This window comes from Acomys minous (assembly GCF_964271855.1).
Source record: "Acomys minous genome assembly, chromosome: 16".
Classification (NCBI taxonomy): domain Eukaryota; kingdom Metazoa; phylum Chordata; class Mammalia; order Rodentia; family Muridae; genus Acomys; species Acomys minous.
The window spans coordinates 81,649,075-81,676,307 of record NC_140498.1 but is presented as its reverse complement, the minus strand read 5'-3'; the positions used below and the strand labels follow the sequence as shown (position 1 = coordinate 81,676,307).

Below are 27,233 nucleotides of genomic sequence, written 5' to 3'. Positions count from 1 at the left end.
GTGTGTGTGTGTGTGTGTGTGTGTGTGTGTGTGTGTGCAAGTGCACATGTGTGTACGCATGTCTGCAGTTGTGAAACTGTAACAACCATTTAGGTAGCTAATCACAATTACTCCATAAGGGACCGCCCTGCTTAATGAAGCCATTCACTGAAGACCATTTGGAGAGAGAAAATGAAAGACAACCCTGTGCTGTGCACATTACCTGTAATGTACTTGACTTGGGGATTTCCATGGTATTCTTAGCATCTGTAATAGCCATGGGTCAAGGCCACCCATAATTGGGACCTGGCTTCAGGATCCCCAGGCACCATGTAGAGGCAGGCAGAGCCTTGTGCAACTGCAGGCAATGGTACCCACTGTCTTGAGAATCTGGGGTTTCACTATAATAAGAGCCTCTCTGTGCTGTGTGCCTGCTTCAAGCAAAAGGCCGTGCTGAAGAAAAACCTGAGGTGGGGAACTTGGGAGAAATTGACCCCCAGGTGAAAGGTACCAGTAGATCCACTAGATTTGGGGGGTCTGCTTGCGCCTTCATGTGGTCACCAAGAGAAGGACTGCCAGCCTGCATGCAGGTGGCAATCACCCCCCAAACTCAAAAGGGACTGTGTTTCCTCCATCACTCAGTACTTTATGTATGCAATTTTACAGAACATCGACCCAAAGACACTAGGCAGACGTGCCTGTGAGGGTGGTGAAGTGGACTCCCATGGGACAGCAGAGAGAGACAGTTTGATTTTCAAATATAATAAATAATAAATAGATAAATAAATAATCAATCAGTCTTCAATTCAAAGAGGAAACTGGTGGGTTGGGGATGTGACTCAGTGGTAGAGCATATGTCTCCAACATGTAGGAGGCTCCCAGGCCCTTGCCCAACACTGTCAACAACAACAACAACAGAAAAAGGAAGCCCCTTAGTGGGTAAAGTGTCCCTTGTAGCCCCAGCTACTCCGCAGTCTGAGGCATGAGGGTGGACTTGTCCTGTCTCCCTTCTATAGGGCAGAGGTTTGAAATGAATGAGCCATGTAAGGCGGAAGCCATCCAGGCTGTGGAACAGGGCTACACCTCTCCTGGAAGGTGTTCCTGGGGGAAAATCTCCTCTTGCCTTTCCTGCCTTCCGGACCTTTGGGCTGGTCACTTGTATCCACACAGCCTGAGCTCTTCCTCTGACCATCATGACTCCTCCTTCAGGGTCTTTAGGGTGTCACTTGGGACACCCCAGAGCATCCAGGATGGTACCTCTTCTCAAGACCCCGAGCTTCATCCTACCTGCAACGTCCCTCTTACCAGATGTTCTACATTGCTTTCCTTGGTTGTGATAAACATCATGGCCAGAGCAACGTGGGGAAGAAAAGATTTGTTTTCTCATGACTCTCAGGTCACACTCCCATTCACTGAGGAAAGTCAGGGCAGGAACTCAAAGAACTGAAGCAGAGACCATGGAAGAGTTCTGCTTTCCAGCTGGCATTTCAGAACCAGCTCAGCCTCTTTTCTTAAACACACCAAGATCACCTTCCCAGGATTAGTGCCATCTACAGTTGGATCAAGCTAATGCCCCACAGGCCAATTTGATAGGGGCAGTTCTTCAATGATGTTTCCCTCTTCCCAGGCTTTCAAGCTGACAAATAAAATTAGCCATCACATTATGTGAGATATGGTCACAGACTCTGGGCATCTTTTGCAGGTGGATACAGGCATTAGTCAACCCAGCTTGATAACTTTCTTCACAAGGTAGTCAAAGTTGGCTTTCATCACTTATCACCTAGCTGCTGTACAACTCAGATAGGTCTTTGCAATACTGAAAAGAATATATATTTGTTATTGTTATTCCAAAGAATGCCCTCCTGATGCAGTTCCTAAGGACAGTGCCATAGTGTGTCTAACAGGAGCGGGCTGTTCTTACCTCAGGAGCATCGCCTGGAACCAGCAGAGAAGAGACTGTCCCTTGACCTGGCGTGTCTGGTTCTTTGGCAGGACACTGAACTCCTGAACACAGCCATCCTCACGGGGAAGACGGTGGCCATGCCTGTCAGGGTGGTGTCGGTGGAGGAGAACAGCACAGTGAGGGACATCTCAGAGCTGGTGGAGTGCAAGGCCATGGATGAGGATGTCATTAAGGTATGTGGGCCTGGTGGGGATCTGCTCCAGCCCTCCAGACACGGGGAGAGTTTATGTATGAGAGTGAGAGGCTCAAATGGGGTTCGGGTACCCAATACTTGCCATGGATTCTCTCACTATTCCACCCTCACCTCTTCCTTCTGCATCCTGTAATTGCATTTTCTCACTCTCCAGCCCTTCTATTCTTTCTTCCTGCTCCCTCCCTCCCTTCTGCCCTCCTTCCTTTTCTTCTTTTCCTCCTCCTCCCTTTCTCTCTGTCTCCTTCATTCCTTTCTCCCTCCCTGTATTTAATTGCCAAATTAAACTTAAATCTATTTGCCATTAAGAACATTGCCTCTAAAAGCTATACAAGGAACTCCTCTGTCAGGTTAAGGATATGTTCATTAACTCACACCATTGTCACTTAAACTCTCTTGCCTCAGAAAAAAAAAAAAAACTTAAGGGAGCCGGGCGTGGTGGCGCACGCCTTTAATCCCAGCACTCGGGAGGCAGAGGCAGGCGGATCGCTGTGAGTTCGAGGCCAGCCTGGTCTACAAAGTCAGTCCAGGATGGCCAAGGCTACACGGAGAAACCCTGTCTCGAAAAACCAAAAAAAAAAAAAAAAAAAAAACCTTAAATAATCGTCATCACTCACTAAGTTCACCCCACAGTGTAGGAGATCTCCTAAATTTCCTCTGAGCTGAATTCAGAGAAGCAGCAAGCAGAGGGTTCCACTGATCAAGGGCGGAAGTGGGTGGCGCGGGAAGCAGCAAGCAGAAGGTTCCACTGATCAAGGGCAGAAGTGGGTGGGGCGTGGGAGACGCGGATGGGACAACACAAAATCTCAGTTGCATGAGCAGCGACTTGTTGGGAGAGCCATTCCACCTCTACTCGGTTTTCTCGAGGCAAAGACTTCACTGCTCAGCCTATGAAAGCCAGGTGTGAGTCAAATCCAGAAATAAACGCCACCGTGGCCATACAGAGAGCGACCTTTAGCTCCGCCTAAGGGCCTCTGACCGTGGAGCCCCCGTTGCTGATATTTCCAGGAATGCAATCAGTATCTTTGGGGAAATAAGTGTGTTCAAAATGAAAATTGCCTCCTGGAATGAAGTCAGGAGGTGGTCATCCCCGAGCTGTTGACCCAGCTGAGCAGAGTGTCCAATCAGCAAGGTGTGGGGGAGGTGTGGAGCCGGCAGCCCGATTGCAGGAGTGGGTCCCTGGAGCCGGTCTCGTCCCCAGAACTCAGCTCTTCCCTAGGTCCTGGGCTCATATCCGCAGGACCCAGGCTCTTTTCCGGGGGCTTGGGTTCATCTCCTGGCCTCATCCCTGGGAGTCGGGCTCTAGAATGAGGTCGCCAGGTCTCTACAGAGCTTCTGTGGGCCATTTGGCATGCTGTGGGGGAGCTCCCGTGTAACCACTGCCCAGTCTGCGGCTTGTACAGGAGGTTGGGTTTAGATGGTTTCATTTTGTCAAGACTCAGCCGGCTCTAGAGTTTTCACTCCAGTGTGACCGGGCAGATAATGCCGTTGTGACTTTGTGTGACAAAATGGGGTCCCTGGGTCAGGTACAAAGCAGCCACCGTTCTAGCAATTTCCTACAACCAGAGCCTGAACATCACCTCATAAGTGGGTGCAGATAGGGTCCATGACATGTAAGTATGTAGCTGGGAGGAGGAGGGAGGGACCCTGATTCTGGGGAACCCTGGCCTTACGCAACGGGCAGAAACTGACCACATGTTCATAAGCCTTAAGTCTGGGAGTTCTCTGGCGTCTTGGGAGAGTCCAGCAGATCTGACACACTAAGCCGTGTTCCCACATACAAGCAATCATACCTGCCAATCAACCAGTGACTACCATACCCTGTTGCCTCCTGTCTTAGTCACTCAATCTGTCCAGTCTGTCCACTAGGCCTTTATGGGTGTGTGGTTAACCCTCAGGTCACGCATATGCAAACCAGTGTTTCTTCCACGCCCCTTCTAATACAAATCTGTAAGAATGGCATCAAGCCATCCATACTATTTTTTACCATGGACTTTTTAATATGAGATTTTATTTTTAACTATGTTTGACTGTGTGTGGAGGGGGGGAGGGGGTGGGTATGTACATGCGCGCGTGTGCACACATGCACACGCACATGCTCAAAGAGGTGAGGGAAGGGTGTTGAATCCCTGGAGCTAAAGTTCTGGAAGGCTGTGAGCCTTCACGTGGATGCTGTGGATGCTGGGAACCAAACGGTGGTCCTCTGTAAGAGCAGCCAGTGCCCTTAACATCTGAGCCATCTCTCCAGCCCCCATGAATTCTTTTAAAATTATTTTAATTAGCATAAAACATAATGGATTTCCTTACATATTTTCCTTATATATTATATTTTTTCATATACATGATGGCATTCGTGTGTCATTATACCTGTTCTTATCCAACCCCTCCCCCGCTGTCTTCCCATCCCCCCACCCCTTTGCTGGTCCTCTGTGTCATTTCAGGCACACTCTTTTCTGCCTTCCTGTCACACAGATTTTACCCCTTTCTCTTGTTCCCCTCCCTTTAGGTCTCTTCCCTCTTTCTTAGTCCCCTTTCTATCCTCATGCCCTACATAGATACACACACACACACACACACACACACACACACACACACACACAATCTGTTCACAGACATGCATGTACACACATAATCCATGCACTCACATATAGTCTATTCACTGACATACACACACATATATAATCTACTCACAGACATACACACACACTCACACATACAGCATACACACACACACACTCACCAGCCAATATCTCCAGGCTCCAGATAAATCTGTGTGACAGTATCCCAGCATCCCCTTTGTAGCTTCTCCCGTGTGTACATGACCTTAAACACGTGCACAAACATATACATAGATATGTGTGAATACACTCAACATACACAAGGGCTTTTCAGCCGTGGCTTGTCTGGTAGGAATAGCCATTTCTTGCAGTAATCCCCCCCCTGATTCCTGGCAGCGCACCATGAATCCCTCTGCCTGGAAGTGATGGCTGAAGGCTCCCAAGGCGGAGGGGTCTGTCTGTTCTGTGCCCCATATGTAGCTTCATCAACATCTGCCTGGGAGGACCTCAAAAGTTCACATCTACCTAGATGTACATCCAGGAGGTGAAGGGACAGAGCACTGGAGAAAGACAAAGAGGCAGCTAGCCTGACACACCCAGAACAAGGATGCTGCATCAGCACTGTCCATGTTTCGGTGGCATCACAAAGTATCTAGCCTCGTACCTTTGAAAGAAAGCTGTCTCACAGCCGGTGGCACAGTGTGGCTCATGTGCCTGCCTGCACTTGTCCTATTTGATCCTTGACTCATATGAGCCTTGACAGTGCACAGTTGGTGTCTTCATAAATCACAGCCTAATTCACCCAGTGAAGACTGACTGTCGTCCTGAGACAGAGGTAACAGTAAATACAACCACTGAGACCCTGTCCTCAGAGAGCCTGGCCGCTGATGGAGAAGACCAACAGTGATAGGGCTGCCCAGGTGTTGTGCTAAAGGGTACTGGGGTAGGGTGACTTTGAATAAGGTGACCTTCTGGGAAGGGACCGTTGAGCCTGTTAAAGGGGGCATATGTAACACTAAGCCACCAGCTGGAATAGGGCTGTCTGTACCTGCCCTGGGGTGCTCACAATGAGTTCCCTAAGGAAACAACCTCAGTCCATAGCCTACCATGTCCTTTCCCACATGCTCCCATGATCACAGGTTACTAGGTACCAGCAGTGATGGGTCGAGGAGTCAGTATTTAAGGGGTGAATTAGTGGGATTCCCAACGTGGCCTGTCATGACCTCCAGGCATCAAGTCATTTGAGTGGATCACAGGGACTGAGCCACAAACACTAAGTATATGTGATGAGAAGGTGACTTGACCCCTGGGACACCAGGTGCTTGCTCAGGCTCAAGGACACAGGAGCAGTTCCCTCTGATGACAGCTTTGGTTTGTCACAAGATTCTTGTTGACACAGGCTACAAGTCCTTAGAAGAGCAAAAGTCTTTAGTAACAGCCAGAAGTTTCTGGACTCACTGGTTTGTGGTGGTATCAGGGGGTGAAACCCACCAAGCAGGAAGGAGGCCGACTTCCTCCTGCAGAGGAAAACATACTTTTTTACCATATTGGTATTAGCTATGTTTCTCGTTGCTGTGCCCTGATGTCTGTCAGAAGCAATTTAAGGGGACAAATGTGTGTCTAGTCCCTCTTTTCATGGACTATAGTCCATTATGGTGAGAGCAGGGGTGGCCAACACTTTCAAGGCTAGTCCTCAATGTCCCATTTCCTGCAGCCTGTCTCCACCTCCTCGAAGCTCCACAACAGTGCCACCATCTGACACATGAGCTTTGTGGGGGACATATTAAAACCACAACCCCATGTGTGCTCCTTGTACCCTCTTTGTCCTCAAAAGCCAAGTGGTGGCTCATGCCCGTGATCCCAGCCTTTGGAGAATGAGTCAGGAGGATTGGCTCAAATCCGAGGCCGGCATGGATGACATCGTGAGTTCAAGTTTGGTCTAGGCTTCAGAGTCTTAAAAACAGAAAGTGCAAAAACTCAAAATGACCGTCTAGTTCCAGGAGGGGGAGAGGCCAGAGGGCAAAGCAGTGCTCTGAATCAGGAGACCCTGCACCGTGAGACAGCGAGTGACCAGTGACGATGCACAGCCATGACAATTGCTGGACCTCTGGCCCTCCCTTTAAAGTGTAGGAAGCTGCTCTGTTGGGTTCACCCAACTCTAGAATTCCGACTACGTGGGTTCAAAATGCAGCTAAGCAATTTCTGCGGCCTCCTCTCTGCCACTGGCTTGCTCTCTATGGAGCCTCTGTTGTTTTTTAATTGTCATTTTTGGGGAGCACGGGTGCCATGATGTGGGGGGGGCAGTTTTCCCTCTTGCTATCTGTGGGTTCTAGGGACTGAACTCAGCTAGCCAGGCAAGTGCCTTTCCCTACTGAGTCATCTCACCTGCCCTCTTCACCCCGTTTCCTCTTCCCCTTGGGGTGTTGCTCCTCCATCCTGTGAGTTCTGACAAAGCTTTAGGAATAAAGTATCACTACTGCCCAGTGGCCCTGGACCTGTGTCTCTGCCAGGTGTCATTTGCCCATAGAAAATACAGTATCTTGAGACTGTTTAGGTTGGGATGTGTATGGTTGGGACCACTGACATGTAGGCATATAGATGATGTTCCTAAACATCATACAGGACACATCTGACAGCTCTAACCTCAGCAGCACTAAGGTTGAAAATGCATGCCAGTGTCAGGCAGACACAGGGGCTCTATGGGGTACTGTTCATGTCCTGAAATTGTCCAACGTGGTGGCTCAGTGTAGAGAGAGACCCTACCATACCTTTGTTCTGTCACTTACCTTCTGAGCGACTTCAGGGAATCTGGCCACTCTGAGTCTCATCTGTAGAGCTACCAAGACCCATGTGACATAGACAAGCCTCCAGGGTTAAAAGACACAAGAGTGTGGACAGTAGAGATGGCTAGGTTTGGAAAGTGCTTGCCTTAGGCCAGGCACTGATGGCTCACGCCTTTAATCCCAGCACTCATGGGGCAGAGGCAGGTGGATTGCTGTGAGTTCAAGGCTAGCCTGGTCTACAAAGCAAGTCCAGGACAGCCAAGGCTACACAGAGAAACCTTGTCTCGAAAAACCAAGAAAAAAAAGTGCTTGCCTTGAAAGCATAGGTACCTAATTCATACTCAAATTCCCAGTGCTGGTACAGTTGACATTTAGGGGTGCATTCTTTAGCATCAGGGGCTGTCACTAAGCCCTGCACAGTATTGACATACAACCCCTGGCCTCTTTCTCCACTAGCTTCCAGTGGTGACGTTCCCCCTAACATGACCACTATAATTTTCAGAGAAATCAGAAATGCCTCTAGGGGACAGTATTGTCCTGGGTTGGGATCCCCTGCATTAAAAACCTGAGTGAGTGTATAGACTGCTATAGAGGATCCTTCTGCCACAAGAAAGAGGACAAAGAGCCTGTGGCTGACATCTCCAACATGTGCAGGGACCAGGCAGGGGCCACTGGGACAGAGAACTTAGAAGCAGCAGCAGGAATGACGACAGGACCGTGTCAACGAATCTTCCCACCAGTTGAAGGCTTTCACGGAGTTTAAAAGGGGTCTAGGACTCAGGAAAAAAAAAAAAAAGAAGTGTTTAACAATTGCCCTACGGTACAAAATGAAGGTCTACGTCATGTTTAAACCCGTGTGGTCTCTTCCTTAACTAATGGCGTATGCAGAGACCTCATGTCCGAAGACCGCAACCATGTTCAGGATGGACGTGAATTCTGCACATGTTTTAAAACCCTCCCAACACGCTGTAGCTCTGGCAGACGTCATTGCTTCCCACTGGTCTCCCTCAACCCTGCCTGTATCTTCACAGAGTTCCTTCCTTCTGCTCATACTATATTATCCTGACCATCTGTCCCCTTCCCTGAGCTCAGAAAGACACAGCCTGTCCAAGCAGACTGGCCTGGGGTGGGCCAAATGGACAAAGACCAGAGCAGCCATTAGGAAGAGTTTCCGGCATGGAGCCGGCCTGGCTGAAACCCACATCCCACTTGCCAGCCAGCCTCTCCGTTGCACGCCTTTCCCTGCGACTTCAATAGAAATGAGTCAGTGAACCATGTGGCAAGGGAGGCCGGCAGCTGGGTCAAGGCCACAGTCTCATGTTAGACTCTGTTAACGTGCAGGGTTGCAGTAGTCTGGGTGAGCTCTGAACTTGTTGCCATAAATGGAACTTGTCCCCTCTGCTGTGGGCAAGCTGCCGTCCTCAGCAGGCCTCAGGATTCTCGTCCGCAAAATAGGAATGCTGTCGGAGTGCCAAGCCCCCGTGGGGGTTTCTGCAGCAGTAGTGGGAAGGCATATTGCAAGACGGAAATGAGATCTTGGGATTCTTTATGTTCAGAGCCGGCTCACGAGTTGAGGTGTATCCAGAAGCAATTTTTTATTTCCCTATGCCTGAACTCCACTCGTCACAACACAGACGGTAGTCACCAAAATAGAAAGGAATTAGGCCAGGCGTCTGATTATTGAATTGTCCACATTTGAAATGTGCGTTATGTAATCTTATTTTGACAAGGAGGCTGAACGGAGCTAAGGTTCGCAAGCTTGCCTCCAGCAGAGACATCGAAGAAAACAGTTGGATATTCGAAGATGGGCTGTTATTGGAGATGGCGTTGAAAGCATTGTAAATAGTGTTTAGATCAATGACAGACGCAATCGGGATAGAATACACACAGCTGTGTCCTTTAACGGAATGGTTCTCAGAGTGGTCGCACGCTAGTATCACACAAGGCTGTATGGGACATATGAGCATGGTCCCACCACAGTCCTCAAAATCAGCGGCTGCCATGGATTCCATAGGCTGTGCATCCATAGATCTTTACAGTCCCTAGTGTCTAGAAGAGGGGTCCCTAGACATCAGTGATTGGCGGTGGAGACTGACTCCCAGCATCTTCCCCCAGGAAGCAAGTAGAAAATACCAACCCCTAAGGAACATCAAAATAAGTCAAATGGCTACGTACTTCCCCAACCAAAACCTCCATTACCTAACCTTTCCCTCCAAGACCTCACGGGCAGGTGCCTAATGCTGGTCCAATTGCCCACCAAGCATTCGGCTCACGTGCACATCCCACTGACAGAGATGAAAAGATTCTGAGAAACATAGCCAATGGGCTGGAAAGATTCCTGCAGGAATCAGTTCCTTTTTGTAAGAGAACCTGTTCATTTCGTGTGATACCCTCATTCTCACTGCCAGCCACTTAGGACATGATTAATTTGTCCAGAGATTTCCCCAGACATTGGTGACACCGTCAGGAACAGCGGGGACGATGGCTCTATCGTGCGTGGCACCTTTGCACCTCTGGTGTTCCTCCTAATCATTCATATATTCTGGAGAGGCAAGGTTCCCACCCACCCGAGTGCAGAAAGGTAATAAATGAGGAAAGTCAATGGTCTGTAAATTACAACATTGATTAAAAATGTGATTAGTGATAGACTCTATGCTTGGCTATTATGCTAATATGTTCCCCGATCCAGGACAGCATTTACATGCTAATGATAAGTCGGCGACAATGGCTGAAATTGCTTCCCATTCCCTCTTGGTGTGGAAACAGTTTTAAACTACTCTTGGCCAGTAAGCGAAAAGACCTCTTCCTGTGGCCCCTCCCTACTGCTCCATGCCGCTGTCCCCAGCAGATGGAGAGAATTCTCTCTGCCCAGCTCTTACCATCTGCCCTCCAAACAGAAGAGATGAAAGTGGGGCCTAGAGTAGCCATACGTGGCCCTTCTGCAGAAAGATTGGGGTGACTGGTCACAACAGCTATTGCTCAGCACAGGTCCAGATACCCAGATGGGACTCTGGTCTTTCCAGGGGACACTGGCCAAAAGGAGAAGAGATACGCAAGTGGCAGTTAGAGCTTACTGTGGTGCTATGTGGGTGATGGGTGACATCACTAGCTCATAAATGGCGGCTGGACCACTGTGCATCTTGCCAGCATGAATCATCTCTAGGTAGATTCTCATGGGAGTTAGTAACCTAGAAAGGTTAGATTGAAAATTTTGCAGGAAGCTTTCAGATCAAATTCTTGTGCATATGCCACAGTTACTTCCATCTTATCTTAGGGTCTCACCATCTCTCCTCAGTTGTCTTGGCTGTCTTGAGGCAGATGTATTCATAAATGAGGGGGGGTAAGACTGTCCTCTCACTCACCCACCTATCTATCTATCCACCCACGTATCTACCTGTTCATCCTTCCATCCACCCGTCCAGTTATTTTTTCCTTTGTGTCCATCTATCAACCCATCCACTCATCTGTATTCTTCTGTTTCTATGTCCCCATCTACCCATCTATCCATCCACACACCTTTTCATCTCTACCCTTCTAGCCATTTGCCCACCCACAAGTCTGTTGGTCCTTGCATACATATCCACTCATCTGTTTACCTATCAGTCCACGCATTCATGTAGCAATACATCCGTCTTCCCATCCATCCACCTAGTCAAATACCCATCCATTTTCCCATATACATATCCATTGATCTATCCGTCCACCTGTTGATCCACTCTTCTGTTGATCCACACATCTGTCAATTCATCTTTTGATCTACCCATCTATCCATCATCTATCCATCCATTCATACATCCATCTATCCATCTTCTCATCTGCCCTTTCCATCCATCCCTCCACTTATCCATCCATCATCCCATTTGCCCATCAACCTACCCAAACATCTATCGATCCTCCCTCCCCACTCTCCCACCCACTCACCCATCCATCCATCCATCACCCATCCTCTCATTTGCCCACCTACCTATCCATGTACTGATCTGTGTGTTCAGCCACCCCTCTATCCACTGCCAACTCTACTCAGCCCCCACCTCATGAGCAGCTGCTTTAAGGACCAAATAATAGAAAATGAACATAATATACTTTTTTTTTTAAAACCAAGAACATAACAGTTGCAGCAGGAATACAGACACATGGGACCAATTGAAGTCATAGTCCATAATCTTGGCTATGCAACCTTGTCTTTCTATAACTCAACTTGATTTCTATTTTCAGTTCATTAGAATGGCCCAGACAGAACCCTTGTCTGATTTCTAGGGTGTATGACTATCACCTGGGTACCAGCTATGTTGGGAGGCGGGGTGGTTGCGAGGCCTGCTGGTCTAATTGTCTCATCATGGCTCCCAGAAACTGACCTTGGCACTTATCATACCTGCCTGGTGTGGTCGGTGTATCTGCTGCCTCCTCACTTCACTGGGATGCGTTGTCTATATGAAACTAGGTGTGTCTAGAAACTGCATGAGAGGGCCAGGTGCTTGCAGATTGCTATCTTCATTTTCTTTGCCCGTTTTTCTTCTCTTAACATTCCCCTTCTTGAGGAAAAAAAAAAGCTTTTAAAAGAAAAACTTGAAGAGAAGGGCAGGGTAAAGACAAGGGCCTAGGAAAGGGGAACGGAAAAGGTGAGGACCTGCAGGCAAAGGCAGGAAGTCACCTGTGAGATCCACTGTGATGGGGACAGCAGTAGTACAAGTGGAAAGATCTCAAAGGTCCTGAGTGGGGCAGCATCCCAGGAACCCTTGACCCACTCAGGCCAGGCAAACTGGGATGGAAGTGTATCCCTAGATAAAGAGGACTGAGAACCATAGAGGACCAATGGGCTGTGTGAGTGGGGGAGGGGTACAGAGACTGTGAGAATGCATGTGCAGGGGTAGGTGCCAGGCCCCCTTGGCATTCTTGGAGGCTGGGCCACCTGGGGAGCGGGGCTGTTTACCTTCTAAGCAGACCTCAGCCTGCATCATGCTCCTGATGGCTGCCACATGCCCTATGTACACCCAGGTGCCAGCCTTAGCTGCAGTTCACTTGGAGACTGAAAGTTCTTGCCTCAATTTGTTCTCTGCTTTCTATCCCTGCAAAGGCAACTGCAGCCTGGAAGCTGGGAGCCGGAAAATGCTGTACCTCTTGCCCTTTAGATGGACAACTCTGGGTGCACTCATGAGGCACGGAGAGACTGAACCCCATAATCCCGGAAGCACGTGTGTGCTTCTCGCTGACTTCTCTCTCCCTCCGCGTTCCCTGGTCGTCCACTTCTTCAATTCTTGTTCCCTAGGTTCCGTTTCCCATTAAGCCAATGACACTGAATCCTCGTCTCGGGCCCTGCACGGGAAGCAACTGTTGCTTTGTAATGAAGTAGAACAGACTGGGGGAGAAGCAGATGGCTCAGTCTATAAAGCGCTCACCAAGAACGCGTGGGGACCTGAGTTCAGATTCCCCGACAGCCATCTGAACATTGACTTTTAGCTTTCATGTGCATATGCTCACATGCTGCGTGCATCCACATGCATGAGCACACATGTGCGCGTATACACACACACACACACACATAATTAGAACAAACTGAACGTGGGTTGTCAGCACAGCCATGCTAACCGCATCTCCCTCTCTCACTCTGCCTTCACAGGTCTCAGACCACTGTGACTATGTCTTTGTCAATGGCAAAGAGATCAAGGGCAAGGTGGACTCCGTGGTGAATTTCACCTACCAGCACCTGAGCGCACCCCTGCGTGTCACCGTGTGGGTGCCACGCCTTCCCCTGCAGATCGAGGTCTCTGACACAGAACTCAGCCAGGTTAAGGGCTGGCGGGTCCCCATCATGGCCAGCAAGAGGTGAGCCAGGGTCGGGGAGATGCCCCCCAAGCCATAATAGCACCAACTCGGTTCACAGATCACATCAAAAGGACTGAGGCAGGATCCAGGATACGGTAGAAGCTTGTGTTCCCACAGCCCAGGTCTCCCCGGCAGCATATTCCTCGGAGGTCATGGCCCCAGGCCCACACATTGTGAGGGGCAGGTATTGAACTAAGTCATAGTCCTGATACATGGAAGCTTGTACCAATTGCTTAGAGGTGGCTCCCTTACAACAGCAGGCTGCTGTCTCCTCCAGCCCCTCAGCTCCCAGCACCTGGGTGATGAGTTCAGTTTCACCAAGTTCAATGCAGACTTGACTTCTGGTCTCCATGTTGATGGCATCTCAGCTTCCAGGTGACTGTGATGCTGTTCATACTGAAGCAGGGGTTTCCCACTGCAGAAAGCCACGAATGGTTCTCCCGGACCTGTGACACCTTGTCTCAAAGGAAACAGAAAGTGGGCCCGAGGATGATGTCTGAGGTGGTCATTCGGCCCCACATGCATACACACACATATGTGCCCATGCACACATACACATGCACACATGCAGCTGTCTATGTGTAAACATAAAAATACATCTGTCTGTATGTGGCTAATGGCTGCGTATGGGGCCATGTGAGCTTAAGAAATGCCAGCTGCCCTTCATTTGCCTGGCAATGCACTCAAGCCTCTGAGATGCCCAGAAATGGATCCCAGGTTCCCTTGAGGGCTTGAGGTTGTCTTCTGAGGCTGAGGCAAACACCTACCACCCTGGGATCCTTCTCCCCGTGTCTGAGCCAGCACCCTTCCTCCCATACAGGCCCACTCGGGACAGCGAGGAGGAGGAGGAGGAAGAGCAGAGAGGCCGGGGTTGTGCACTGCAGTTCCAGCATGCCACAGTGCGGGTCCTCACCCAGTTTGTGTCAGAGAGTGCTGGGCCCTGGGGCCAGCTGAGCCACCTCCTCAGTCCAGTCTGGCAGTTTGACATCACCCACCTGGTGACTGACTTTATGAAGCTGGAGTCTCCGCACATAGCCACCCTGCACGACAGCAGAGTCCTGGTTGGAAGGGAAGTCGGGATGACCACCATCCAGGTAGGAAGCAGGGGCTGAAGGGGTCTCTGTGTCCTTGGCTGGTAATATTCTTCCTGGGACTAGGGGTTCTCTGGGGTGGGGTAGGGGATGAGGCAAGTTACTGTGTCTGGAGCTTTGTCTCTGTAATGGCTCTAGAAGGTGACATGGGAACAGGGAGTGGGCTTGGACCAGCCTTTCCATTCCCCAGTCTTTTCTCACCCATGAGAGCCCACTCTCAAGGGCTGCACCCATGTTCCTTCCAGTCTCACCCTCACTTAGTTCTCCAAACTGACTTCTATACACTTGCACGAGATTTGCCTTTGCCCTGTATGCACTGCTGCTGCGAATGCCAGGGGGAGGCCTGGCACCATTATCTTGTACATTCAGCAAGCTTTATTCTGTAATTCTATAAATCTTATATATATATATATATATATATATATATATATGTATATACATATATACATATATATATAATTTTTTAATTCTTTTTTTAAATTTTTTTAATTCTATAAATCTTATCCCTTGAGGTAATATATAGTATGGTTGGCTCCAGGACAGACGACAGACAGAGGTAGCTTTCCTCCACCTCTCAAGTCCCACCTGACTTCACACACCCTTCTAGAATGTCATTGAAGAGGCTAATGCCGTGGTAAATGTTCCTTCATTTCACAGCTCCAGCCCAACGCTGAGCTTGTAAGATGAGGCAGGCTGGTCTTCCTCAGAGAGGCATCGTGATGACGGAAGGATGGGGCACTGGTATAGCTCTGTTAGCCCCATTTAATCCATAGATCCCTTAGAATTTGATTTATGCTGCACTGAGTCGGTCTGTGCACAGCTCATTATGTCTCCTGCCATCAGGATCATCCAGTACACGTAACTAGGTTGCACACTGTACAAGCGGTCCATCGAAGAGGCCATTCCATGTTTCAAATGGAATAGATTTTAGTGTTTATTTCCATTTACTCTAACATTTCAGGGACGAGCTGCCTCCGCGGCTCATAAAGGCTCAACGTGGAGCCGCTCACGGAGACAGAAGCCCACACCTCCTTGTGTTCCATGTTCAGGATCTCTGGCCTACCTAGGTTAGAATACGGAAGGTAGGGAAGGCGGCTCCTATGCCTGGAAATGGGTGTGATGGCTCTTCTGTGCCCTACTGTTCCCACAGGTGTTGTCCCCACTGTCCGACTCCATCTTGGCAGAGAAGACAGTAACTGTGCTGGAGGACAAAGTGTCCGTGACAGACTTGGCTGTCCAGGTGGTGGCTGGGCTGTCTGTCACCCTACACCCCATCTCAGAGAACAACAGGGCCACCACAGCTGTGGCCACAGCTGAGGAGCTGCTGCGTGCCCCAAAACAGGTAGGGGTTGAGAAGGGGCAGAAGGAGGCCCTGGGCCTGGCTCAGTAAGAGAGGGGAAGGAGCTATGTCCAGATTCAGAGTTACAGGGAACACAAGCAGTCAGCTCACACGGAAGCCTCTGGGACACAGGGGAAGGTTCATCCATCCTGCAGCTGTTCCCAGGGCAGAGATGGGATCTCCCACTCCCACTTCTCAACCAACTCCCACATCACCCCCCCACTGCCACCCTTCTCCCCATTCCCACAGCATCCCCCCACTTCTACTCTCACCCCACCCCCCACAGCATTCCCCCAACTCCCACAGTATTCTCCCACCCCTACCCTTCACCCCATTCCCACAGCGTCCCCCCACTCCCACCCTTCATCTCATTCCCACAGCATCCCCCATTCCTACCTCTCACCTGACTCCCACAGCATCCCCCACCCCCACCCCCACCCCACTCCCACAGCATCCCCCCATTCCCACAGCATCCCCCCATTCCCACAGCATCCCCCATTCCTACCTCTCACCTGACTCCCACAGCATCCCCCACTCCCACAGCATCCCCCCATTCCCACAGCATCCCCCCCACTCCCACCTCTCATCCCATCCCCACAATATTCCCCCACTTCCACCCCTCACCCCATTCCCACCCCTCATCCTACTCCCTCAGTATTCCCCACTCCTACCCCTCACCACCCCCTTCTACAGCATCCTCCCACTCCTACCTTTTACCCCACTCCCACAGCACCTCACACACCCCAGTGCTCTCTCCTGGGCTGAGGAGGGTACTGGTCAGACCAAGTCAACCGCTCCCCCTTGTATATCCCTACTAACGCCCATTCCTTCCACAGCCCACACCCCGAGCAGCAGCAGGGGCCTGTGCTGCTGTGTCCCCAGCTCCCCGCCCTCAGCTCCCTGGCCCCCCCTTACACGCTTCAGGTAGCCTCTCCTTGCGAAGCTCTTCTGGGATTTTGCTCTTGTAGTTTCTCTATCCTGAGATGTTGCTCCCCAGGGCTCCCTCACCCCTGCACACTACCTTGGCTCCTTTCCAGCCATGGTTTTCAACCACCCTCTGCTCGCTAATGCCGCCTTCACAGCCCTGTCCATCTCTGCCTCCTCTGCAGCTTCCATTATGCGTTCACTGCCCCTGATATTGCTGTTAATGTGTGTTCCGCTCCTGTGTTTGTTTTTGACCCTATGGAAAGAGGCAACGCTTTGTAGGTCTGACCCCCCCTGCTGTGAATACTAGGCTCACAGCAAACACCATTGCAAGCAAATGGAAGCTGGGAGCTGTCAGGGAGGAGGGAGCATGGAGTCCCATACGCTTCTACATAGGAGATTCTAGACACAGAGCTCTGGGAGGGTCCCACCTGTATAGCCACAGCACCACGGTCTTTAGAGAACCATTCGTCTCATATTGGAGAATTAAATTAGAATCAACTATCACGTGCTAGCGAATGTCTCTGTCACCATTCCCCACATGAGTGATGGTTACTGTGCATCACCTTTGGAGCAGCAGCTATAGAGACCTCAGGACTCCCCCAGGGCTGACCCCATGTTGGCTCGGGCACTTGGCTTCAGAGCTGGTTCCCATGGGTGACACACAGCCAGGAGAAGTTGGCAGGCTGTAGTGGAGCTGCAGTTAAACCCTGGTGTGGACAGGATGCGTCAGGAGTTTGGGCCTGCCTCGCCTGGGACAGATGACAGGCTCTAGACCGGACAAGGAAACAGTGGGGGCTACAATTCTTCCCATACCACGGAAGGAAGAAAGCAGTGTCTGTAGGAGTGGACATACAACTAAGGCAGCACACAGTGACCATCAGGGGGTGCAGGCAGAGCAAAGGCAGGGAGGGTAGCCAGGTGCTTCTGCTTCCAGGGAAGACCAGAAAATTCCAGAAGATGCCATGCAGGTTTTCGGTACTGGTAACATAGGCTGCTTATTACCCTGTCTATATAGCTGAGTTGGTGGTGCAAACAGATGGCGCGGGCTGTGTGAAATCCACATGGCCACCTCATCCCAGCTGAAGGCTTCAGAAAGGACCCTGGGATGGTCCTTTGCACACAGAGGTGTATCAGCTAGCTGCTGCTGCATAACAGTTAGGACTGCTTATCTGTTTACTGTGATACTACCCCAGTTCTGTGGAGGCTCAACTGGGCCCTGCACTCAAAATAACATAACACTGACTTCACAACCAGAGAAGGATCTATTTCCAGGGGTGTTGCTGATGGGAGCAAAGTCCTTTCCCTGTGAATGAATGAGGTTCCCCTCTATCTCTTGGCCAGTTATTGTGATTTGTCCGTCAGAGCCTTTCCCTTTTCCCTCACTTCCCCACAGCATAAGAGTCTGCCGCAGGCTCTGATAACTTCTACCCCCAGCAGCAGGAATCAGTGACCGTGAAGGAGGTTGTAATTCCATCACCATCCACCCTGCTAGGTAGCCCAGGAAGCCATCCCTGTCCCTTAGGCGACTGCACCATGTGACACAGATGAGAAAAGCATCTCTCCTCCTGTGCCCAGCTTTTGGAAACGCCACTGAGTTGTCTTTGAAAAGCTGGCCTGCCCAGCACACTAGACAGTTGCCGCCTTTGATTCCAGACATCAAGAACCCCCAAGTCCCCAGAACCTATATTTTAGCTTTTTTTTTTTTTTCCTTTTTTTCTCCCCTGAGACAGCATCCTTCTGTGTATTCTTGGCTGTCCTAGACTCGCTTTGTAGACTAGGCTGGCCTCGAACTCAGAGATCTGCCTTCCTCTGCCTCCCAAGTGCTGGGATTAAAGGTATACACCACCATGCCTGGCTCAGAACCCACATTTTAAAAAGCCAGGCATTGTGGTTCTTGTCATCCCAGTTGTGAGGAGGTGAAGACAAGGAAGATCCTAGGGGCTTGCTGGCCAGTGAACCTGGCTGAATCCTCAAGCTTCAGGTTTAGTATCAGAATCTCAGTTGGCGAGCAATTAAGGAAGTCACCCAAGATTAACCTCTGACCTACATAGATCCATAGAGTAGAGTAGACAGAAGAAGCAGTACAGCATCTAGGACAGTGGTTCTCAACCTGTGGGTCGTGACCCCTTTGTTAGGGTAACATCTCAGATAGCCTGCATATCGGTAGCAAAATTACAGTTATAAAGTAGCAATGAAATAATTTTATGGTTGAGGGTCACCACAACATGAGGAACTGTGTTAAAGGATTGCAGCATTAGGAAGGCTGAGAACCACTGCTCCTCGGATATAGGAGAAAGCCACTATCTACATCCAACATGACCTATCTATCTTCATCAACCAGCAGTAATTGGATGCCCAGCCCAGATGCAGGAGACTAGTGGTTAGAGCATCTTCAATTTGCAAGCATGACTCTCTTAAGAAGCAGGGTCTAAATCGCTGGTGGCTGTGTGTTATTTGAAGTCACTTGGCATTTGTCATCTTGGGGGATGTGTGTTGGATTCCCCGGTGCAGTTCCCAGCCTCACTATAATGAGACGATAGAAGGACCAGATCTCCATCATCACAAAACAGTGCTGATGGAAAAGGCTCTGGCCGGCCAGCCTCGAGCTTCAATCCAACTGTCTGTCCTTGGAGTGGGGATTAGTTTATGCTAACTTCCTTATCCATCCAGGGGTGGGAAGGAAAATTCAGGATGAAGAGCCAGTCGCAACCAATGGTATTTTATCTCAGCCCTAAGAAAATAAAGGCTGACGCTTCTCTGTGTGTCATTAATAGCTTCCTTTCTGAAAATCCAGAGGAATGTGAGCGAGCCTGGCTTGTTTTTAAGCTTGGATTGAAAAGAAGAAATGAGTTTGCCGGGGATTCTGGTGGGCGGTGTAGGTGTGAGAAAGGGGGCGTGCTGAGTGACACAGATGCGGCTCCAGGTACAGAAACCAAAGGCACGGGGCCACATTCCATTCCATTCATATCAGCTTCCCCACAAGCTGAGACTCAAGCAAGGATTCCCTTAACTATATGGAAATGATGAAGGCCCCTCAGCAGGCAAAGAAAAGAAGGCAGGTTTTTATAGCTGTGTCACCCGCTCAGCCACCAATGAAGACAAGTTCACCCACCAAGGCTCCTGGGGAGACCATGCCAGGCGGTCTGGGAGATGCCATGCTCAAAGGAAGAGAGAGCTGGCCTTGGTATAACACCACTTATCCATCGTACACCCAGGACTACCCTGGTGGGTGTTGATTCCTTGGCATTTCTGGCTGAGCTCATAGCTGCTGAGTGGTGGGATAAGTGTTCCACACCGTCGTGAGATTTCGAGTTAGTGCAGACTAATTAAGAGGACTATTCTTCTTTACCCTTTCCCCTCACCACCACTACCACCCCCTTCATTTTTGGACAAGGCATGCCCAGCCTTCATACTCTGGAGATTTCTCATTTCTTATGAAAGCCCCCTCCCCACACATAACTGCTTAGAGACTTTATTTGCCGATCGTAACTCAGAAGGCAAGGGTTTCTCTCTTCCCCTTCTCCATCTCCATCCTCCCAGCATCTGCCAAGAGTTACAACTTGCTTGCCCTGTTATTTTTTTTCTTTCAGACTCTAGTAAAATGATCCTCGTATTTAAAGGGGCAGGGGGAGGTGAGTGCAGTCCCCCTTGCTCTACAGAAGTTTGCTCTGGGCTTTTTGCTCCAAATAGCAGAGATTAAGCCTCAAATGGCCTAAACAGAATGGGGCAGCCTGTGGGCAGGCCTTCAGGCCTTCAGGTACAGCCCAATCAGCACTATTCCAAAGTCTGTGCCTTCATCTTGGATTGCAGGGTCGCCATGGCCTAGAATGTTCCGGATCGTTGCCTTCCTAGCTCCAATTTCCTCCTGAAACTTTCAGCCAGACCACTGGCAATTCTCATGCTCTTTTATCCATCTCTGCCCGTCAATCTTTTATTTCTTCCTAGTCCTGAGTAGGCATGTGGGCTGTGTAGGCTGGTGAGCCGACTCTCCCCTCAGATGAATCTTAGCCACTGTATAAAGCATCCCAAGTGGTTCGCTCACCTGTCTCCACATCCTCTAGTTTTTCATTTGAGACGGGGTCTCATGTAGCTCTGGCTGGCCTCCAGTTTGCTATGTAGCTGAAACTGGTGTCTAACTCTTCATCTTCCTGCCTCTATATTCCAAGTCCCAAGACTGCAGGCCTGTGCCAACACACCCTGCTCAGTTTTCCATTTCTAGAAACTCTGTGTAGGTCCCCACACATCTCTGCTCTCCTAGGGTAGTTTCTGCTTTTAATTTCTCCTTTGCCATTTTGTTTCATTGACGATATTTTTTTTTCTTGGTTAATTTTATTTATTTATTTATTTATTTATTTTGGTTTTGCAAGACAGGGTTTCTCTGTGTAGCCTTGGCTGTCCTGCACTTGCTTTGTAGACCAGACTAGCCTCCAACTCACAGAGATCCGCCTGCCTCTGCTTCCCGAGTCCTGGGATTAAAGGCGTGCGCCACCACTGGCTGGCAAAGATTTATTTGTTATTATGTATACAGTGTTCTGCCTGCATGTATATCTGCAGGCCAGAAGAGGGCATCAGATCACATTATAGATGGTTGTGAGCCACCATGTAGTTGCTGGGAATTGAACTCAGGGCCTCTGGAAGAGCAGCCAGTGCTCTTAACCTCTGAGCCATCTCTCCAGCCCCTCTTGGTTAATTTTGCTTCAGTCTTTTCCACTTGTTCCTACATCTCCAATATTAGCCTGATCATCTTGCCTTTTAAATTTTTATTTAGCAATAGTAACAGTGGTAATAATGATAGTAGTGGTAGTGGTAATGTGTGCCACAGTGCATGTGTGGAAGCCAGGATCTGTTTTCTCTCCTTTTATATTGACGTGGGTTTTTGAGATTGAACTCATGTCATCATGCTTGCAGAGCCAGAGTTTTTATCCTTTAGGCCATCCCACAGACCTCCTGTAGGTATTTTTAACATGCCTTATGTGATACCTACTGCCCACCTACAAATGGAGTTTTGTTTTTATCAAGGGAGCCTTGTCCAGCAGTTGCCACAGCTTGCTCTGTGCCTAAACTCCATGTGGATTGATGTTCACTTGGGTCCAGCTTCCAGTCGGTTTCTCTGCTTGCCTTCCCTGTGGCACACTCCCTGTGACACACAGGCAGTGCCACACCAGCCCTGGACCAAGTATGGGTCTCTTATCCCCACAGAGAGGAAATAGATTTTCCCACCCGTCATATGTGGAGAGGCTCCCGCTGCCTCCTCTTGCTGCAGTAATGGGGTCTAAGATGGGAGTGGCCAGGGAGGAACCAGAAAGGCTCCTACAATCAGGACTGGTCTGGTGGTGAGAGAAGAACTTTGCAGTGACCCTTTAGGGAAAGGCTGAGCATAGCTTTCCAGCTGTAGCTGACCATGGGGACTTTGACAGTGGCTGATCCCTGGGTCTCCAGCACAACAGGACTCTGCTAACTTCTTGCTAAGCTGAGGGCTAAGGGACTCGCTGGTTAAACTTGCAAGAGAGGCACCATCAGCTGGCTCCTAATATGCTTACAGCTCTGTTTGGGATTCCTCTTTTAGAAGCCGGGAACTCCTGGCCATTTATGGCTCTGTCCGTGGTACTGAAGGTGACAGCACCAGCAGGAAATGCCCAGGAGCATCCCAGCTAGGTAGATCTGTGTCCACCACTTCACCATATTGTCCCTGAGCTGTCTGTGCTTACTGAGCACATAGCAGGCATATGAGGATAGGTCCAGGACATTTTTTAGTCCAGACACTCTTAAACTCCCTTCTCTGTTCTCTACAGTGTGAGAGACTATGTGGTTGTTTGGGCATTGACTCACCAATTGCAACTCTTTTTAATATCCCCGCTCCTGACACTGGCCTGATATTTCTTGGCAGATGCAGCAGAGATAAGCCCACCAAGTGGCATTTCATGTCACTGCTGTCCACCAGACAAGTCCTGCAAAGAGTGTGCCATGGCACATCAAGGTCATACAAAGGGAAGATACTCTTGTTTTCCTGTTTGCCCCACAAAGCAAAAGGCACCTGTAAGACCCTGGGGAAGCATAGGGTTGGGAGGGAAGATGAATTAGTCGGGCTCCTCTAGAGGGACGGAACTGAGAGGATGACTATCTACATTATAGGGGGATGTATTAGAGGGACTTACTGGCTGTGGTCCAGGTAGATCAACAATGGTCATTCATGATGGAAAGGTGAAGAACCCGGTAGTTGTTCAGTGTGTGGACTTGGATGTTTCATCAGTCTCAATCTGGCTCAGGAGCTCTGGATGATTCAGAGCTACCGGTCTTCAGTCCATGTTGGAATCCTGAAGTTGGAATTCACACTAGCTGCAGCAACAGGATAGATGCGCTTGCCAGCAAGAATGAGGGCAAACAGGCAAAAAGCAAAGCTTCCTTTCTTTGTGTCCTTTTATCTGTGCTACCACCAGAGGTGCGGCCGATGTTTAGGGTGGGTTTTCCTGCTTTAAATAATCTGATTAAGAAAATCCCTCCCGGGGCTGGAGAGATGGCTCAGTGGTTAAGAGCACAGACTGCTCTTCCAGAGGTCCTGAGTTCAATTCCCAGCAACCACATGGTGGTTCGCAACCATCTATAATGTGATCTGATGCAAACTGTATACAAAATAAATAAATCTTTTATAAAAAAAAAGAAAGAAAGAAAGAAAGAAAATCCCTCCCAAGAGTTCAAAGCAGCAATGGCTTTTATTATTATTATTATTATTATTATTATTATTATTATTACTATTATTATGGATATAGTCATGTTGACAACCTAGATGAGCCATCACAGGAGAGAAGAGAAACTTTTCTTTTTTGGGGACAGGGTCTCATGTGCCTCAGGATGACCTTGAGCTCCTGATGTTCCTGCCTCCAACTCCCTTCCAAGTGATGAAATAAAAGGCATGCACCACCACTCCTACCTAGTCTATGCAGCTCTGGGAGTCAAACCCAGGGCTTCATTCACTGTAGGCAAGCATATTACCAACTGACACACTCTCCCAGCCCATAGCGTCCAGTTTCAGGTCTTTGGCTCTGATATAATTTCTTGCCTCTGCTTCCCACCTCACAAGCCCCCCATTGTCCTATGAGGCTAATGGCACCCAGGAATAAGTGTTGGGCAGATAAAGTGCATCCAGGACAGCCATGGCTACACAGAGAAACTCTGTCTCAAAAAACCAAATAAATAAATTAATATAATAATAATGATACTAATATTATTATTAGTATCATTATTAGTATTAGTATTAGTATTATACTCTCTCTGACTTATAGAAAGTCTGATTGCTTCCCCCAGCACATTGGTAAGCAGGTGAGGGACTTCATATCACCCTTCCTGTTTCTTTGGTGGTGTTCTAGGCAGGGTTCCTGCAGATAAGGCACATCCCAAGTGGTTCTCATGGTCTCTGTCCCTGCAGGAAGCAATAGTCAGCACATGGCTGCAGTTCAGTGATGGCTCAGTGACACCCCTGGACATCTATGACACCAAGGACTTCTCCTTGACTGCCATCTCTCTGGACGAGGCTGTTGTGTCCATCCCACAGCCTCTCTCACCTTGGTGGCCCACCGTGGTGGCTGAAGGAGAAGGTCAGGGCCCACTGCTTCGAGTGGACATGTCCATCGCCGAGGCCTGTCAGAAATCCAAGCGCAAGAGCGTGCTGGCTGTGGGCATTGGCCACGTAGGAGTCAAGTTTGGATGGGATGATGCTGACCCCGGCCAGACCGGAGACAAGGATGAGGAGGAAATCAAGAACCACGCCAGCGATCGCCGGCAGAAGATGCAGGACCTGGAACGCCTAGGCCAGGATGAGCTGTACCATGGCAACTCTCCTGGGGATCATGAGGAAGGGGCCCTGCTGAGTGCCACCACTACTGCCAAGTCCCTGCTAGATAACAAAGTGGGGAAGAGTGGCAGGCTGGATGGAGCCAGGCTACAAAGCATCCCCATAGACTTCACCAATTTCCCAGCCCACGTGGACCTCCCCAAGGCCGGGGGCACACTGGAGGAGAACGGTCTGATGCAGACAGCCCATGGCCTGAGTGACCTGGAGATTGGGATGTATGCCCTCCTGGGTGTCTTCTGCCTCGCCATCCTTGTCTTTCTCATTAACTGTGCCACCTTCGCCTTCAAGTACAGGCACAAACAGGTGCCTCTGGAAGGCCAGGCATCCATGACCCACTCTCATGACTGGGTGTGGCTTGGCAATGAGGCGGAGCTCCTGGAGAACATTGGGGATGTGTCACCACCCCAGGACGAGCACACGACCATCATAGACCGAGGGCTGGGAGGCTTCGAGGAAAGCAACAACTTGCTTCTCAATGGTGGCTCCCAAAAGCACAGGCAGAGCCAGGTCCACAGGCCACCGGGTTCTGGGGGGCGCCAGGGGAGGGAGCCCAGGCAGGAACCTGCCAACTCCCCCACCTCCAAGATGAAGAAGGTGAAGTTTGCCACCTTCACCATCCCACCTGAGGACAGCTGCCCCGCAGTGAACTCCATCCTCGGTGGTGAAGATGATATCAAGTGGGTTTGCCAAGATCTGGATGTGGGAGCGCCTAAGGAACTCAGAACCTACCTGGAGAAGTTCCAAGACAGTGTGTAGTGCTCAGGCCATCTCACCAACATGGGACAGTGTCCTCTTTTCCTCCCTCCCTCAGCAGAGCAGCTGGATGGAGAGAACTCTCAGCGGACTGAGTGAGGAAGGCTGGGGACCACAAAACACCAGCTAGCAGTTTAGAAGCTTGGAAGGGATGTTTTTATACTCAAGGGTTTTTTTTTCTTAGCAGTTGAGGATGGTAGGTTTCCAGATGTTTGAGTCTCTGACTCCACAGGGAGGAAGAGTGGATCCAAGACAGAACTGTTCGGAAGTGACAAGAGTTATTTTATGAATCAAAATACACTGCAGACAAGCTACCAAAAATATTTGTTAAAAAAAAAATACAAAAAAGACAAATAAAAAGACAAATGACTGTCTGTTTATATTTCTAATAAAGGAACAGAATGTAAAAATAGGGCTTGCTAAGAGAAAGCCTCCATTTTAATTCAATCTCCACATTTCTGAGTACAGCCTAAGTCTGGTGCCCAAGGAGAGGCACATCTGAACACTGCTCACCTCTTAGGAAAAAAATGAGAAATTTCCATTTGAGTCCATATCTCCTTTTGCTTCTATGTTTCCCTTCTAGTGTCTTTCCACATGTTTATTTCTGAGGACCAAGTGGTATATTTTCCTAAAGGAAATATAAATTATATTTCTATTCATTAGATAAGTGGGGTTTTTTTCCTCTTTTTAGGAGGACCATCAATGGATCGATTATGTTGTAGCACTAACATATATACATATATATATATATATCCCCTGTTTGGTTGATATGTTCTGGCTTGTTTGTATTTGTTTTTGTTTTGCTTTTTTAACAATCTAGGAAGTACACAGTTCCTTCCATGGGGAGAGTGAGCCCCATAATCCATCATCAGCTGGGTCAGGCCTGTGGGTGGGACAGTGTTCACAGCTGTCTGAGTAGCATGTGGTCAAGAGAACAGAGTGCAGCCTGCGACACCTGGCCACTCCCTGTGGAGTTAGAAACTCATCGGTGTCTCTATCAGTGTGGGCAGAGGGATGCCTCTCTGGGGACAGATGCTGGTCAAACCCATAAGCACGGGGTGTTCAGAGTCAGGCCACCGGGCCATTATCTACCACAAGATACAGCCAACACTGTGCTGACCAAACAGAAAAGACATTTTGGGGGGTAGAGTTGAGTTATCTGATTTTAGTGGGCAGGACGAACCAGCATAAACTCAAAATGATATTTTTTTAAAAATCTATGTTAGATTGTCAATCAAACTGTGGCTTTGAACAGTGTGGCTGTGTAACAGCATGACACGGTATCATATTCACTCAAGGCAGAGTGTTTGCGTGAAAGGCAGGATGGAGAAGATGAACTCCTGGGATGTGCGGAGACTGGCATTCTCCATCCATCAGCTGAGGGATAGGACATTGGATTCTGTGACCCTCAGCTGAACAGCATTCATAGATATACCAGGGGATAGCCATTGTTTTAGTTTTCTTTTTCTAATTACTAAAATCAGTAGCTAAGAAAAGGTTCTGGAAGCCTGATGACCTTGGTTGGACCTTCGGCACATATATTTGTAGCATTTACAATAGATTTGAAAAAAAGGCTATTTATTTATACCTGTGGTGGCAGTTGTCATTAAAACGCTTGCCATGGCTTCACAAGTCAGTGTCTCATGGGATTTTTCTTATTTTATCTACTTCCTGTCCTCCAATCCTGACAGCTACAGGCCTGCTGAAGAAAGAAGAAACAACACACTTGCCCCTCCCTCGCTGCGTCTCTGGGCAGATCCAGAGTTATTCTGATGACGGACCATTTCGATCACATACCCACTGTCGCCTGCCTGTGGTCAGGGTCACAGCAGGGCAGCTTGAAGCACAGTCAGGAAGCAGAGAGGGATGGATGCTGGTGCTCAGCTCACTTTTGCCTTTGTATTCAGTCTGGGACCACAGCCCATGGTTTAGTGCTACCCATAGTCAGGGTGAGTCTTCCCTCCTCAGCCTAATCTAG

General features: G+C 49.3%; 1 protein-coding gene across 1 annotated transcript in view; it reads left to right on the top strand.

Moving 5' to 3' along the window:
- The window catches only part of TMEM132C (transmembrane protein 132C), a 299,030-nt gene extending 273,363 nt beyond the window's left edge, over positions 1–25,667 (top strand). The window contains exons 5-9 of the mRNA XM_084763640.1: positions 1,972–2,115; positions 13,091–13,296; positions 14,117–14,390; positions 15,538–15,729; positions 24,077–25,667. Coding sequence (XP_084619766.1) covers positions 1,972–2,115; positions 13,091–13,296; positions 14,117–14,390; positions 15,538–15,729; positions 24,077–25,258 — 1,998 coding nt within the window. The 3' untranslated portion in view covers positions 25,259–25,667. The remainder of the gene's footprint in view (positions 1–1,971; positions 2,116–13,090; positions 13,297–14,116; positions 14,391–15,537; positions 15,730–24,076) is intronic.
- Positions 25,668–27,233: the final 1,566 nt, after the last annotated feature.